At 34.2% G+C, this 15,600-nt stretch overlaps 1 protein-coding gene across 6 annotated transcripts in view; it reads right to left on the reverse strand.

The window, feature by feature from the left end:
* LpR1 (Lipophorin receptor 1) overlaps positions 1–15,600 on the reverse strand; it is a 178,779-nt gene that overhangs the window by 154,012 nt on the left and 9,167 nt on the right. For all 6 annotated transcript variants that reach the window (XR_012959492.1, XM_076114703.1, XM_076114681.1 and 3 more), the window contains exon 2: positions 7,856–7,978. Coding sequence is in view for 5 of the 6 variants with exons in the window: in XM_076114703.1 (XP_075970818.1) it covers positions 7,856–7,978 (123 nt within the window). In the remaining variant the exon portion in view is untranslated. The remainder of the gene's footprint in view (positions 1–7,855; positions 7,979–15,600) is intronic.

Consider the following 15,600-nt stretch of genomic DNA (forward strand, 5'->3'; position numbering starts at 1 on the left):
CTGGTGAGAGAAAGCATTTTCTGAATGTAACTTGAAATATTTGGAAACCGAATATTTCTCTCCATTTACTGATTCTACCGAGGCATTGTTACGTTGCGCCAGTTCGAAAAATATTCAAAGGTTTACGGAATTATATTAAAGATGAATTATGGATAGGTAGTTATTCTACTCAGGCTTTTGCATAATTAATTTCATAAAACGCAGCGCTACCGTTCAGAAAAGAAGAAAATAATTTGTAGACGTGGCACGAATATAACACTCAGTTGTACGAATGTAAAAAGTAAAAACCTTATCAAATTATCGGAATTCTTTGCCTTTTCCACAGAAGTGTCTGTGTGAAAATGAAAAGGTAGATTTCAGGCAAAATTAATGTCTTAGTTCGCAAAGTAACGATCCCTAAAGCCTACACAAAAAATGACAATTAAAAGTAAATGCAAAGTTCGCGGGTTTCTGTTGCGAAGAAGTCTTCGTAATAAAATGCTCGACGAAATCAAAATCTGTAAGTTCCTCGAAACGCTGTTAACTTTGTTTGAGACGTAATTACATCAAAACAACTTGATAAATATTTCTTGACATCTCGACTAATTTAAAATACTCACATAAGCGAAGCTTTGGGGGTAAGTCAAATACAAAGTTGAACAATCTAAGTAGATAACTCAACAGAACTTTCTATACAACATTTATCTAATTAGAGATAAAATTGATTTGGATTATATTATAATATTGTCTTTGTCTTTTCTTGATAACCGTATGGCGCAAAAATATTCATGCTACTATCTATACACTTTTGTTCTCGTACACCCACATCTGTTAGAATTTGTTTTCCATTTAAATCGTTATAAATGAAAATAAACCCATTTTCACATGAGTTAAAAACTTTCAGGAATTTGAAACGTAAATTAATATACACTGTAAAGTGTCGAATGAAAATTGTAGGTTTAAAACGTACCGCAGCCAGGCATTGTGTGGAGTTTATTCTCTGGAGCATATTTAGTCGAACTAAAGGTTAAGTTATTTATACCCCTCTATTTGTAAGCCGCGCTCTTATTGATTCATGTCTAGATGAAACCAGCTCAAGGTTTTGCGAACTACCGAAAATCTTGCTCGTGTAAATACGTAACTAACATTACAAGCGGTATTTGGAAAGTCGGAGTACTCAAGTCTGTTAACATGTGCGGAAAATCTGAGTTCACTGATTCTGATAACTATTTGATTGATAGGATCATGTTTCTAATAAGTTTTCAGTACATTCTAGTTATATTACGTTATGCCGTTAATAAGTTAGGATTGTTTAAAAAGACTTAATGGCATTTCGATACGGTTATGGGAATATCTTTTATCATTTTAAAACTGACATTTTGGTATGCACTCACGTATGCGAAATATCAATACAATAAATTGGTGTTTACAGACCAGAATAAATTGTAAATAATGCAGCGACGTTGAGTTTTATTTTAAAGGTAGATTTAAAATTTTATTTTGCGCATATATTCCGTATTCTACTACCATAAAAAACATAAAAATTTTCAAAATCACTTTTACCTGTCCTTTGCAGGAATCGTACCAATGTTTTTCGATTTAGTTGGAAGCGTGTCAAACTATTCTAGGATAGGAATAACAAAATATTTATTGCGAACACGTCAACTAAAGGAAATAAATTGAATGTTGACCTAGTAACCATTGGTTGCTGGCTGTTGGTGCAACTCTCCTATAACTTTTAACGAGTTTTTATTTGTGATATAACCTATAGAGTTGGTTTGCAACCCCGTGTCAAATTGTTTAAGCCTTCGAGACGACTTTCTTGGCTTAACGGCTGCCATCTGATGACAACAGCCGCGACCAAAGTTTTATTTTACGATATTTGTTTTTTTAAGAGCATTGAGTTCTACTTAAAAGTTATCCTATCGAAGGAATTTGGTTCTATTTTAATTGGAAACTAATAAATTTGTTGACAATCATAAGTGGAAATAATTACATGTACTTAAATCAGTGTGCTTTTTCTGTTTATTTGAGCAAACTGAACAAGATGATATATTATGAGAAAAATATATTGTTTCAATGGCCGGGAAGTTTAACATTGAGTTATAATTTATTTACAGTTTCCCAGAAAAACGTAATGAATGAATGTAAAGTTTATAAGGAATAAAAACATAACTCGTGCACACTCCGAATATAAATGACCTTTTGCGTTCAGTCAAAGATGATCAAATGAACATCCACAGATTTAATAAATAATACAACACGACAATTTAATAAACTATACACAATGAAACAGATTAAAAGCGAATACTTGTGTAATTTAATCACAAGTCTACTTTGTTTTACCAGTTGTTTGGCAAGTTAGTAAATTACTTTAGGGAATCGCTAAGATGAATGAGATAAACAAACTGATCCACTGAAAATATAAATTAACATCAATGAAAGTAAAGAAAATTGCTTGAATAATGATTAATGTAATTTTCTTCGTAATAATCAGACCATCGAATTTCCGTGAAGGAATGTAATTTCACCGAAGAGTCGGGAATTTCGCTATATTGACCCAAATATGCAATTAATACTGTATTAATTTATTAAGGATAGAAGAAAAGCTCCCAAACCGCACTTGGACAGCGTGGTGGACTCAAGGCCTCTCCCCTCCCTATCTTTGACAAGACTTACTCAGCAGTAGGACAGTGACGGGTTAAAAAAAGAAACCATTGACATATGATGTTAGAATAAATTAATTCCGTGACAAATATCATTCAGGTTGAAGACGCTTTTCAAAGGGATCAAAGGAAAGAGACCTTATTTAAACGTACAATTTCTGATAAAATGTCTACTAATTTAAAAATAACTCAAGTTTATAAATATAAAATGGTATCCGGCGTATTTTTCTCAACATGTTTCTCATGCGAAAAATCTTATAAATTTGTACAGCGTGACCTCACTCAGATACCCTTCTTTATTAGATTTTATCATAATTTACATCGGAAGGTGTACGCCCGCCTGAAGATTTTAATCCGTCCCTCACTACAAAATTCTATAACTTCTGTGCGGTAAACGCGAAACCCTAAGTTTAATATTAGTCTCAAAGGATTACAGTGCGGTTAGGCTTAACCCTATATAACCTAACCTCTAGTACTAGATAAATAGTAGATATAGGTAATATCCCTTTGAGAAGTGACCTGTGAACACAATTAGTTGTCAATTAAATGGTCACTGATTAAACACTCGAATGATCGGCGCCTGCGGTATGTAAGAGGTCACTAACAATGATTGATATTCAAAAATTTTTTTCTATGAATGGATAGGATTTGGAACATTGCTTTTTTTACAAATAATATTTGTAAAAGTTACTTTTCATTCAAAGACTACGATTACATACATATTATAAAAACTTACTCACGACACTTTTTCACTCTCAATCGAAGAGTTTGCCACCTATTTCCAGTTTTATAGATAAAATTACAGAGTGTGGCAGAAACAAAGATTTCTTGGAACGTGGTTTCAGCTCGGCTTTGCAAATTACTTTGAATAAAGATAACGAGAAAGGAAACCGGAGCGCCGACAGCTTTCTGTTTGGGTAACTTTTAAACTGTGTACACCAAAATTCTTAGGCCCGCTAATGTTGCCTTATGTTCGAGACTTCAAATTACGTTACTTTGTTTAAATAATACCAATATTTTGAGTTCTGTTTATTTTTGGTTATGCATGAACAACTTTGAAATTATTCTCGCCTTGAATTGTCACAACATTTTAGGTATAAGTCAACGAGGCTTCGAAAGGTCAATATGGAAATACCTCGGAACCTTTATATTTCACGTATCCTGGAGTATAAAATTTGCAATATTATCTTTACGGCTTTTCGGGTAGATATGCCCGGGGCGCGATATCCCTACACGTGGTAGTAAAGTTGGCCTCAGTAAACAAGGTATAATTTTTCATAGTTTATTATTAAGGGCCGACGCATGCGTGATATAAAGTGGTGAAGGCGCCAGCGAGACGGGCCCAGTCATCTCTCGTCAATAAAGAAGCCAAATAGCAATCAACTAGGAGCATGCAATCACTGTGTATAATAAATTGTTATAGATTGATACAAGGTGTCGGAACTGGCAGCCGTGTACGATTCTTCCGATCGAGGATGTGGTGACAAAAAGCAGCTTTAAGAAATAGGCTAAAAACTAGAAATACTCGTGAATCTAATTGTAACATTCGTCGAAAAGGCTTACCCATTTCGACTGCTCAAAATTTCTAAGTAATGTTATTTTGAGGAGTAAATCTATCTTTAGATGTAATTATCCATTTAAAATCAAGGAGCTTATTTTAAGAAACGAGTTGTAATTTTCTATTATTTAAAACAGGAACATCCAATTATATCGTGCAATTCACTCGCATCCCACAAACGACTACGGACAACATGATAATAACCCTCAATTAACCCTTACAATTGCTGTTGACCAACTTGCTTGTTTTTGTTACAATATTCGATAGAGTCATTTGTAGAAATAGACTTCGAACAAACTCAGTGCTTACCAGGAAAATGGCAAATACTAATTAAGGCAGAGAACTTATGAAATCTTTGTTCAAATATCGATATATTATTTTTTTGGTTTAGTTTTGTTAGCCGCAGAGTGCAAATACATGTGTATCAATGTTGCATTTTATGTTTAAAAGTAAACACTTCATTATATAAACAAAGTCCCTCGCCGATGACTGGTTTTAAGTAACTGGTCGTTACGGGCCAAATATTGTCTTTTAACTCGAAATTCAGCCGAATTCGGGACATTACCTTATACTTTTCATTATGTTAAATTCCCGTGTTATTTGTTGATTACAGATTGCTCACTAAACTCGTGTTTTGTATAAGAAGCCAGTAAAAATAGTGCTTTATTTTTCGAAAGTGTGTCATAAGGAAAATATTGAAGTTATCGTTTATACAAACATGACTGACAACCGTCAAGTTCAAAGAAACTGAACACGTGGAAACCTTTATCTTATCTCAACATATATCAAAAGCAAGTAAGATATGTTAGCGGGCTGTAAGAAACGGTAGGTATTTACGTAAGTAATAACGAAGGAAAATATAGACAGAAATGAGACTGAATTACACACATTATGTAACCTATTAAATATAGTTTTTTTTCTGAATGTTCAGTCTTAATAAGTAAAATGTATGCTGTTTTCTCTGACAGAAACCAGACAGTAAACCAGGTGGGCTATCACATATTTCAGTCGACAATTAATTAAAAGCCATTATGTTGTACTTTGTTTTCTACTCAAGATTATAGTTATAACACGTTAGTCAAAGCAGCAATGTACTGAATAGTGACCATCAATTTAACGTACACTAGGTGTCAACAAAGATACGTGAAAGCCCGCAGTTGATTAAATGATTCTCCCAAACTAAAATAACGTGCAAAGTATTGATTTTACCATCTACCTAAATTGCTGAAGGAAATTAAATTGAATAAACTTGAGAGAGCAATTGATCTAAAATTAGGAGGCTGTCGAGTAACCGGAGCTATTTCCCCAATAAATATTAATAGGCCGTCAATACAAGATGCCTTTGTCAGTGGCGGACTGGCGACCGAACGCGATACTGAACACATTTCAATGTCAACATTTGAACAATCGTTAAATTATAAATGATTCTCGCACTCCATTACACTGTCCTTAGATCTTATTGTGCTTATTGAGATCATTTTCCTTGTGATCAGTGATTTGTAGTAACGTTACTTCTAATGACTAAGACATTTGAAATCGATTGCTGCCTAACTTAAAGAATCTCTCTAGTCTCTCGGTCTTAGAATTTTGTAAAAGTAGTATAATGTAAAGTTTTACTTCATTTATAGTCACACACAAAATCTTGATTGTGTACATATATCAAGATTTGCTTACTTATTTCTACAATTTGACGTATCCATTCAGTTCAAGGTCCCTTCTATCTATAGTAAGAGCTTTGAGACTACTTGAATGATGTTGTCATTAGAGTAGTCTGTAATAGCGTACTGAAACATCTCAGTGTTTTGTGCTAAGACTCTGGCAATTCTCGTGGGACTAATGTTTGTACGCTCTCCAGTTATTTGATTTGCTTAGAATCTTACTGAGTACTGTGTACAATCGTTGATGTAGTACGTTTGCCATTTGCTGTTCTCAGAAGATGAGATCTTAACTAATGTTAGAAATGAACAAGAATTGCTTATGTATGAAACAGTTGATTGCAATGCCAGAGAGCTATAAAGTTTGAATAAAGGTTTAATCTTCAAATAATTTGGTAAGAAATCACAACACGTATACTAAAAATCTTCAAATATTTCTTGATATTTGAAGTATGTAAAACTTTTAATATTTATTCTGACTCAGTTTAATGTATTGATTGTGACGATTTTGCGCGTGCAATCGTAGAAAAATATCAAGTAAATTCAATATAGATTACGCTTTTATCAAGATGTGATACACAAATATATTATTTCATGTTCAAAACAATCCGTAAAACACAAACAACGTTACGTAACTACATGGAATATAATAAAAATAATGTGCAATGCATTAACGTTTAGTTGTTGTCATAAATAAACCATCATAATTTGTTACAAGGTCTTTGGTACAACACAGTTATTGCAGGGGAAATTATTCTCAGTGTATTCCTATTTATTGCCGTTATATTTTTACTTTGGCATTTTTTTAAATGTTAGACTTGGCAATTTCACTACATTATAAAAACCTTAAATTTTTTACCATCCCACGCAGAAGCACTAAATCGACTATCTCATCAACAAATTACAACTAAACTTATTTTACGGACTTTCGCTCGACATTATTAAACAAAGTGTCTACATTTTTGATGCACAATACTTGTATTAAAACATAAATCTTTATTATCTGTAGCTAACGTCATAAAATCATTCAATAGTGTTTCAATAATGTAATAAACACATCAATAGTACTAACTACAGTCAAATTCCGATTAGTTACGTTTCCGTTGCTCTGGGCTTCCTAATATGCTATTGTGCTGTTCGTGTCCGCTTGTATGCCCTCCAATGAACCAATCTGCATCGATAACGCAAGATCTAGAGGGATTACAGATTATAGGCGAGAGAGATAACAGGTACATTGTGGTTGATGCTGTAATGCGGGCATTATGATATTAACACATTAGCTATTTATGACGTTTGTGGCTCTAAGGCCTATGTAGAGGTCGTTGATTCAAGTCCCAGATTGAATTGGTATTTCATGTTTGATTTCTGCTAATATCCCCTCCGAGACGAGAATAGGTGGAATAAGTTAGGAATAGGTTATAAAAATAACATCTTTGTTTTCACTTGGTAAAAAATGGTTACTTTATCAAACAATTTGTATGGCGCGCTTTTAGTATCTCAAAATAAATAAAAAGGCGAAAATTTCCGTCATCTAATATTAACCAAAAAAAAGTTTCTAAGAACCGTAAATTGTATAATGCTTTATGGTTTCGTCGAAATACGTAAAATACATTGTATCGATTATACTTGGAAGGATTTTGGAATAAAAAAGTGTTCGCTTTTCCGTTTTTTTTATATTCACCTGCGAAATAGTCCATCAATTCACATTGCAGTACCTAATCCGATTTCTCACAAGAGTATTCTGAGAACTCACACTCAATATTTTTTCTCTAACTCGAGTAAAATTTATAAAAAAACTATGTAGGAACTGCCATTCGATATAAATTCGAAGAGAATTTTACTCGATTGAGTAATTGCTTTGAGTGAATATCACTTATCCCCGGTTTCTGTTACTTACTTAATAGTGTCAAAACGCTATTGAATAGATAAACTACCGCTAAATGTACTCAGAAACCGGGGGTTACTCGGTCTAGTTAAACTGTGTGTGAGAGACTTACCTTTTTTACATTCCTCGATTTCCTCATCGGAGCTGTCTTCGCAGTCTTTCTCCAGGTCGCACACCCACATGCTGGGTATGCACTTGCCGTCGCTGCATTGGAACTGCTTCAGTGAACATATTGCTGTAAACAAGAATAAAACTTCATTAAAATTACGAGACGGGATGAAATATTTAGTAGAAAAAGAAAAATAGTAAGTAAGTGACCATTGGTCATAAGAATTGCAATAATTGCAAGATATTCGACTTCGAATTAGGGGATATTATTGACAGTGAAAATCTACATATTGAAGACAGTCAATATATAATAAATGGCATTTGACCAGTAAAAGGTACATTACCATAAACCATCCAAATCATAGTAGTCTTTCATAAAGCTCATGTCTTCATAACTTAACTTGTTACAAAATAAATGGACTGGTTCAGTCAAATGTACGAATTTTTGCCATTAGGAAAACATGTATCTAAATGATGTATCATCTAACAACATATCGAGGTAAAAGGTGAGTCTATTATTATATCCCATGCAACAGGGGTGGTGCTATATTTAAAAGATGTTCATCCAAGTTATCAAAGGGAATGTTATTCGCGTTCATAATATTTTTAGATTCGTATTGCGAGTCCTATCAACTGTGGCCATCAAAGCTGATGCCCTGACCGAGCTTGGTAAAAAATTCACACTTAATCGCACCCCTGACAACAATTAATGTTGATCAATTTGAATCGTTTTTGTCATCGTACGATTTCATACTAAATTTAAATTGGATTCACAGCATTTCAGTAAATTAAACTACATAGGTTTTATCTTTCCTTGTTCAGTTAGTCATAACTCTGACGACTTATAATCCTTAGTTGTTAGGCTTACTGAGTTTAACAAAACTTTAAATTACTAAGAAATAAATCTAAGATCCGTAACTCGATTCTCTACTAGAATCGACTACCAACAACCAGCTAGCTATCGAGAAATTTTGCACGAAAATCTGTAGCTCGATTCCCTACTTCTATCGACTACCGACAACCAGCTAGCTATCGAGAAATTTTGCACGAAAATCTGTAGCTCGATTCTCTACTTCTATCGACTACCGACAACCGGCTAGCTTTCGAGAAATTTTGCACGATAATCTGATCAGCATCTCTAGTAGGCTCCGTACGAACCATTTTGGCAGTACATTTTAAATGTCAAACTCTCGATAGTCAACAGTTCCCACAGCCACAGTAGAGACTCGCGCCACCTAATGAGCCAAATGTCACCATCGAGTACAATAGAATCACTATAAAATACAGAAATGTAATTGAGTATATTATACCGATATAATAGTCATTAAATGACTCTTTCTTTTGAACTACCGACTACCTCGTCCATAGAGATAGCCTTCACGAAGATCTCGAAAGTGCCATTGAATCATACAGTCATTTCTTCTGTTCGATTCGAATAAAACAATATTTCATTCAAGTGCTCTGATAAGATAACGTTTCAATAATGTGCGGTGACATGGACGACTGATGTTGAGGCGCTGAATATAATATATTTTAATTAATCTTTTAAGCCATATTATGATTGAAAGTAATCGTTTAATTCTATCTTGAATCATTTTAAGTGATATGCATAAATACTAAGCGCATTATCGTATTTCCGAAAATAACATTGATAAATTGATATGAAATCATATTTACCCGTATTCTTATCACATTTGAAATGAATCATCAGTATACATAACATTGCAAAATTTGTGTAAATTACTAGATATTTTATTAGTATAACTAGTTATGTTATACTTTTCGTAACAATACTAACCGCAAAATAATTAATAAGCCGCGATAACATTATGTTAACATCAACATAATAGCTCCGAACAAAAAGATTTATTCATATAGCGGGCCGGCCAACATTTCAAAGATAAACAGTGTAACACAATAGAGGAAAACAGCCTATCAAAACTTGGCTTATAACTCAAACGAGCCTATATTCGTACAATGTCGACTGAACGTACATTTCCATGATCCTAAACAGCCTTTATAAGTCCATTATGTAATGGACGCGAGGAGTCAGCCGGTCAATACAATCGGAAAGACTATCTTCGTTGTCCGCCCAGTTGATTTATGCGGTAATATTTTCGAGAAGAGCGATCCAATATACCACAGTACGTATACTGAATATTGCAATCAATGATTTACATGCGTGCCGTTGATTTATAGTGCACTGAATAGATGCAAGCTGATACTTGCTGAATAAAAGGCTGATTGTTTGTGCAGCGAAATTGCACTTGGCTATTAGTGGCACAAAATTCGAAAATGCTTATCGTAGTTCTATCAGGTATACTATTTGTTATCATTAAGTTATATTTTATCATACTTTTATCTTTACAGTTTGGTTAAACGCCACATAATAATTTATAGAAATTAGGAGTCTCCATTACTTTCGCCTGTGTGACCTAATTTAGGTATCTGGACGGATACGTTATCATTCTTTTGGCTAACACGAATTTATTTAATGAGTTCCTAAAAACGGTGCCTGCCAAGGACTTCTGATAACGTTATTCAGTAGCGCTGAAAAAACTCTAATGCGACTTTTACGCTTTATTCCCAAATATATTATCTTTCCACGAAATCGACTTAGCCGCAAATAAATTATAAAGACACTTTTTTATCGACTCTTAAACCCGTAAAGCGGGTTGAGGATTTTTTGTTAAATTCTTTGAAGCGTCTCGCGTAAATCGAGCGCGCATCCAACAGGCTGCCAGACAAAACTCGTTTAATTTTAATAGTATAGGTAATAACATTGATGGAGTCTAAGTGGTTTGAAAGGGACACTAATTTAATTTCATTGGTGTAGGTGGAGGGTTGTTGTAGTAAAAGCGCGTCGTCGGTCGGCTAGTAGTGACGCGCGGCGGTCGCTCTCTCGCCCTGACATCCAATCTGCGTGGAGGGCCCTCGTGTCTGTCTCATTGAGAGCAAATCGCTCGAGCCTGGGGGGACTGGCCCGGCAAATTTGTACATTACGGTTACCGGCGCTGGAAGTTGTTTTAGGGACTGAAATCCCGCGGCCGAATAGCTTCCAATCTACGTGATGTGAGAGCGACAGCCTGCGTTTGCCTAGAATTCGATTAAATCAGTTCATTGGGAAGAGCACCTAAAATTACTGGTTCTTGTTCAATGTTCTGTGATTACTGGGTGTACTTCAAAATTTTTGTTTATGATTTCTATAGCCTCACTCAACATTCACACACCAATCATAGCAGAACCGCACGATAAGTGGAATAAATTGAGGCTATAAGACACACAAATTATGTACAGAATATAATACCTAATTTGCTGTAATGCTCTTATTTTATTACTACTCGACAGTAAGTCTGTACTCTAACTCCCATCTAAGTGACTTTCAAACAAACGAGAGTACAATGCCGCTTCGGTAATAAACAAGTTCACAACTTGTGATACGTATTCCACACCAAATTATTTATGTGAGTCTGTTATAAGCTCTTACCTAAGCTGGGTGAAATTATGAAATCTAGTGTACCGGAGCTCAAAGCGCCCTCGTTTATCTAAATCGTGACACTTCCCTCGCTAAGCTAAATGATCTAACGTTCGTAATTATGCTCCTCGAAATTACATGATCGTTTAAACTCCCTGCCAGAATTAACCCTTATTTACTGCCAATTGAATATATTGGAATATTCCAATTAGAATTTACTGCATTGGAAATTCGAGACCCCAACTAGATAGAGCTAATACATTTATTTGTTATTCGATTTGACTCTCGGTTCAGACAAGGGTTTCGGGTAATTGTAGGTCTGGTTGAACCCTTCTGTCCCTGTTATTTCTAGTGTCCATTAAATTATCTCTTTCCCTTTCGACTCTTTAGCTTTTGTGTTTTTAAGTTTATTTTTCTGTGGCCATCTAGCTTAACGACGCGATCGATGCGTAACGGACCGGATTTACTTGAACAAAAAAACATGACTTCCATTAGCACTCCTTCGGTATTTACAGCAAATAAGCTATACTTATAGGATTTGACATTCTATTTATACATACAATACAATTTTACTATTGAAATTAAAATAAACTCTTGAATAGTATTACGTTTTACTGCGAACACTGAGTAAAATGATTCTAATTTAAGTCCGAAATATAATATAATTATAATTATTACATGACCTCCACAATCAAATAATAAATTAATAACCACTTCGAGCCTTCAATTCTCCAAAACTTTGCTTAGGCTAATTACAATAGTATTCCAAGAAAGTTTCAGGGTATTTTTGGCGAAATTTAAGAAACATTTTCATCGTTGCTCCACCAAGAATTTGCACGAGCTCAAAATTATTTTAATTAAAAAACTGAGCGAACGAAGTGGGCATTCTTAATTATTTGGTAGGGTTTCATCAAATTATACTTGAGCAACTTGTAATATTACATAGCTATGTTATGTCTATTCAGAGAGACGATCACGATTATCTTATAATTCTGTTGTTGAGTATAGGCGACATTTATATAGAAAATTATAAATTCTTAACCTTATAACATATAGAAGCAAACTCACTTTTGTTTTAACTCGTAAACTCTCCACAAAAACGTGGCGATTGTATCGAAGCTTTGTAGTGTTGAGAAATTAGGTAGGTACCTAAGTGTATAATACGTCAAGCATAGTTAAAGAGAGTGCGTGAGCGTGACTTGCTCTCCTGTCTAAACTTCCTCTGGCATTTATCTTCGCGTACCCCGCTTCGTGAACTTTAGTGCAGTATAACAGTTTAAGTTGTCGCTATAAGTGGTGATTTACTTTTATAACACATTATACCTACATAATGAGAACTCCTTGGTACAACTTAAGCCCTTGTCGTCGTCAAGAATGCCCATAATACCATAATTGTTTTATTACACAGTCAAATTGCTCGCTGCCTCCAATACGCTTTCATAACAAATCACAAAGTACGTAATACTTTCTCGAATTGATTTTCTTCTCAACCGAATCCACGTGTTATAAACAGTTCAGCTGTAGTACATTTTTTCAATATAGACAGATTTCTAGGGGTTGCCGAACCCTCCCTCGGAGGCTTGAATTTCGGAAATTCGCTTATGGGAATTATTGCAATACCATCAGAATCTCGCGTCTCTTATGAAAAAGGGAAGCGTGGGCAGTGTGTGCGTGTTGTGATCTATTCTATGAACAAGGACTTATGAACAATATTGAACTACTCACAACTTTGATGCTGTCAATGCTGTATGTATAAAACGCGGTTTTATAAAAAAAAATGTATTAACGAATTTCAAACCTGACTTTCATATGAGGTTCATTAAAATGTAAAAAAATACAATTTTAAAAGCTAAAATTCGGATCTAAATTCAACTAGCCGAGTGATTCATGCATATTGTAAAACTGAAAAATCCCATTCCGTCGGTACTATATTGGATGGCATGAATGATGTATGTACATGAATTTGCTCTATTTTGGTTCCCCTCAACACTGGTATCGGCTGTCTTGTCTGCTCGTATGTCATTCACCTTTCGTATTGTGTTTTCACAATGGCCAGTTTGTTATTATGGTTATTGTTTGACCAACCTAGGAATAACTTGGAGAATATAGTGTTTTGTTATTCAGAAAATGTTTTTAAAGGATCTAGTCAATTTCTTAAGAAATGCGTTGAACATTTTGAATATTTGCAAGACTTATCAATGTACTATATTGTTTTGAACGTCTTTAACATTCAATGCAGTCAATTAGATATTACTCACCATCTTAATATAAGAAAGACGTCATTATGTAAATAGCTTAGCTTAGTAACCAATAAAGGATTTGATTTGATATTTGCATTGTTCATACACTTTATACAGTTACAAGCATGAGTCATAGAATTCATAATTTAAAACAATTTATTACTTTTAAATTCATAAATTTATTCTAAATATAAAGAGGTTTTCTAACTTTATTTTGTTTAATAACTACTACTTACTCACAATGACACATTTCAAAGCCAAAACAATCTGAAAATGGCATACTTAAAATGCTAGATTTCTAAAACTATTCAGCAACTTATAATTACTTGATGGAGTTACTATTAAGATGGTATTAAAACTGTAATATTTATTTGACAGTACGATCTTATGAAGAAGCCTCTGACATCTTCAATATTATGAAAGGATTAAAAAAAAACTGCACTTGACTTATTATATTTTCTGTTAAAAGCAACGTCAACACTTTGAACAGCTTATTGTCTGAGCTGTTTTAGTGGAAATAATGTGAATTATACAACAGCATAAGTAACTGGATGTATAAAAAACTGAGTAAAATAAAATTGTATGTCGTTTATACAAATTAAGTCAAATAAATGTATGCAAAAATCAACTGCTTGCCAAATTTGATGCTTAAAAAACGGAAATTGGCAAATGGCCAGTATGAGTTTAAGAGATTGGAAAATAACTGCAGGGGAAGATAGACCGAGCGGAGTAACGGAAGCACATGATATTGATAAGCAGATGATACTGCGGCCGATTTAAATCCTGAACTGGATAAATGCTCCTCGACCACTGAGCTCGGATCCTGCGTTTGAATACAAATGGACCGTTTATCCCTGAAAGCCAATCTGTATGCAAATTACAGGTCCGTTTAACTATTCTCGTTAGTTGCTCATTTTCGGAACGTCTGCATTTTCAGTTTGCCTGAAATATAATCCTTTCGATTGTGTCCCAATGATTGATAATGTTAATTTCAATTCCCCGATCGGACCGGATGAAACAGCTCACCCTTTGCTTCCTCCGATGTAACTGTACAATCAGATATGAATGCAAATTAAATTCTTGTCGCCTTGACGAAGTTTCGTTCTACCGTTCAGTCAATGAATCGTTAGCATCTATACTTATAACAAATACCTTAAAACCGAACGAATGATTTTGCTATTAACTTTGGACGTAACTTTTCCGAACGCCTCGCGATTTTAGTGTCTTTCTGTGAAAAGTTGTCGTCAACTTTTTCATCCCCTTTTTCCGGTTCCGCTAATGCGCAAACTTTGCTTCAGATACCGACACGCCTTGCGAAGTGGCTTGTTCAAAATTTCATGAAAGTCCACGAAAAAGTAGCCAACTTCACTATACAGGATGTATAAGTATCGACACCGTCACAAAAGAGAAATTGTCCGCCAGAACTTATTGAGCGTAGTTTTAAGTGAATCAAAATAATAACAACAGATTCTTCTATTGACTTATATTCTACACTATTATTATTGTTATACAGTATTATTGTCATATGTAAGTGTTTTAGAAACTACTTTTAAACTTACAATTAATTTTGTATAAAATTTCATTACAAAGTAAATACTATATAATGAATTAGTCTATTATAAATAGTAATATTATATGATTGAACAGGACAATAGACTGCCAATTAAACTACAAGCCGTTATTAACTAAGACAATAGATTTTCCCTATTGACATAACTGAATGATTGACCATGAATGAAACATGTTTTCCTTCTTTTTATGAGTCGATAAAACTACAATGTGTTCGCTCATGAAACATATGGATTTATGTAGGTGTCTTATCACCATACGTCTGCAACTATGTAAGTTGCGTTACTTTTTCCATTTCACCAGGATGCGCGACCGGGGGCCCATTCCACTGAACCAAACGACTCCACGCTTGTAACGAGCATTCCATATGCAATTTTCTCTCTCTACATTGAAATGTTTCACTATTTTTACAGTTTGTAAAGCATTTTAATGAATAGTTCGTTCTAAAATTCCATATTTAAATAC

This window comes from Anticarsia gemmatalis, chromosome 1 (genome assembly GCF_050436995.1).
Source record: "Anticarsia gemmatalis isolate Benzon Research Colony breed Stoneville strain chromosome 1, ilAntGemm2 primary, whole genome shotgun sequence".
Lineage (NCBI taxonomy): Eukaryota > Metazoa > Arthropoda > Insecta > Lepidoptera > Erebidae > Anticarsia > Anticarsia gemmatalis.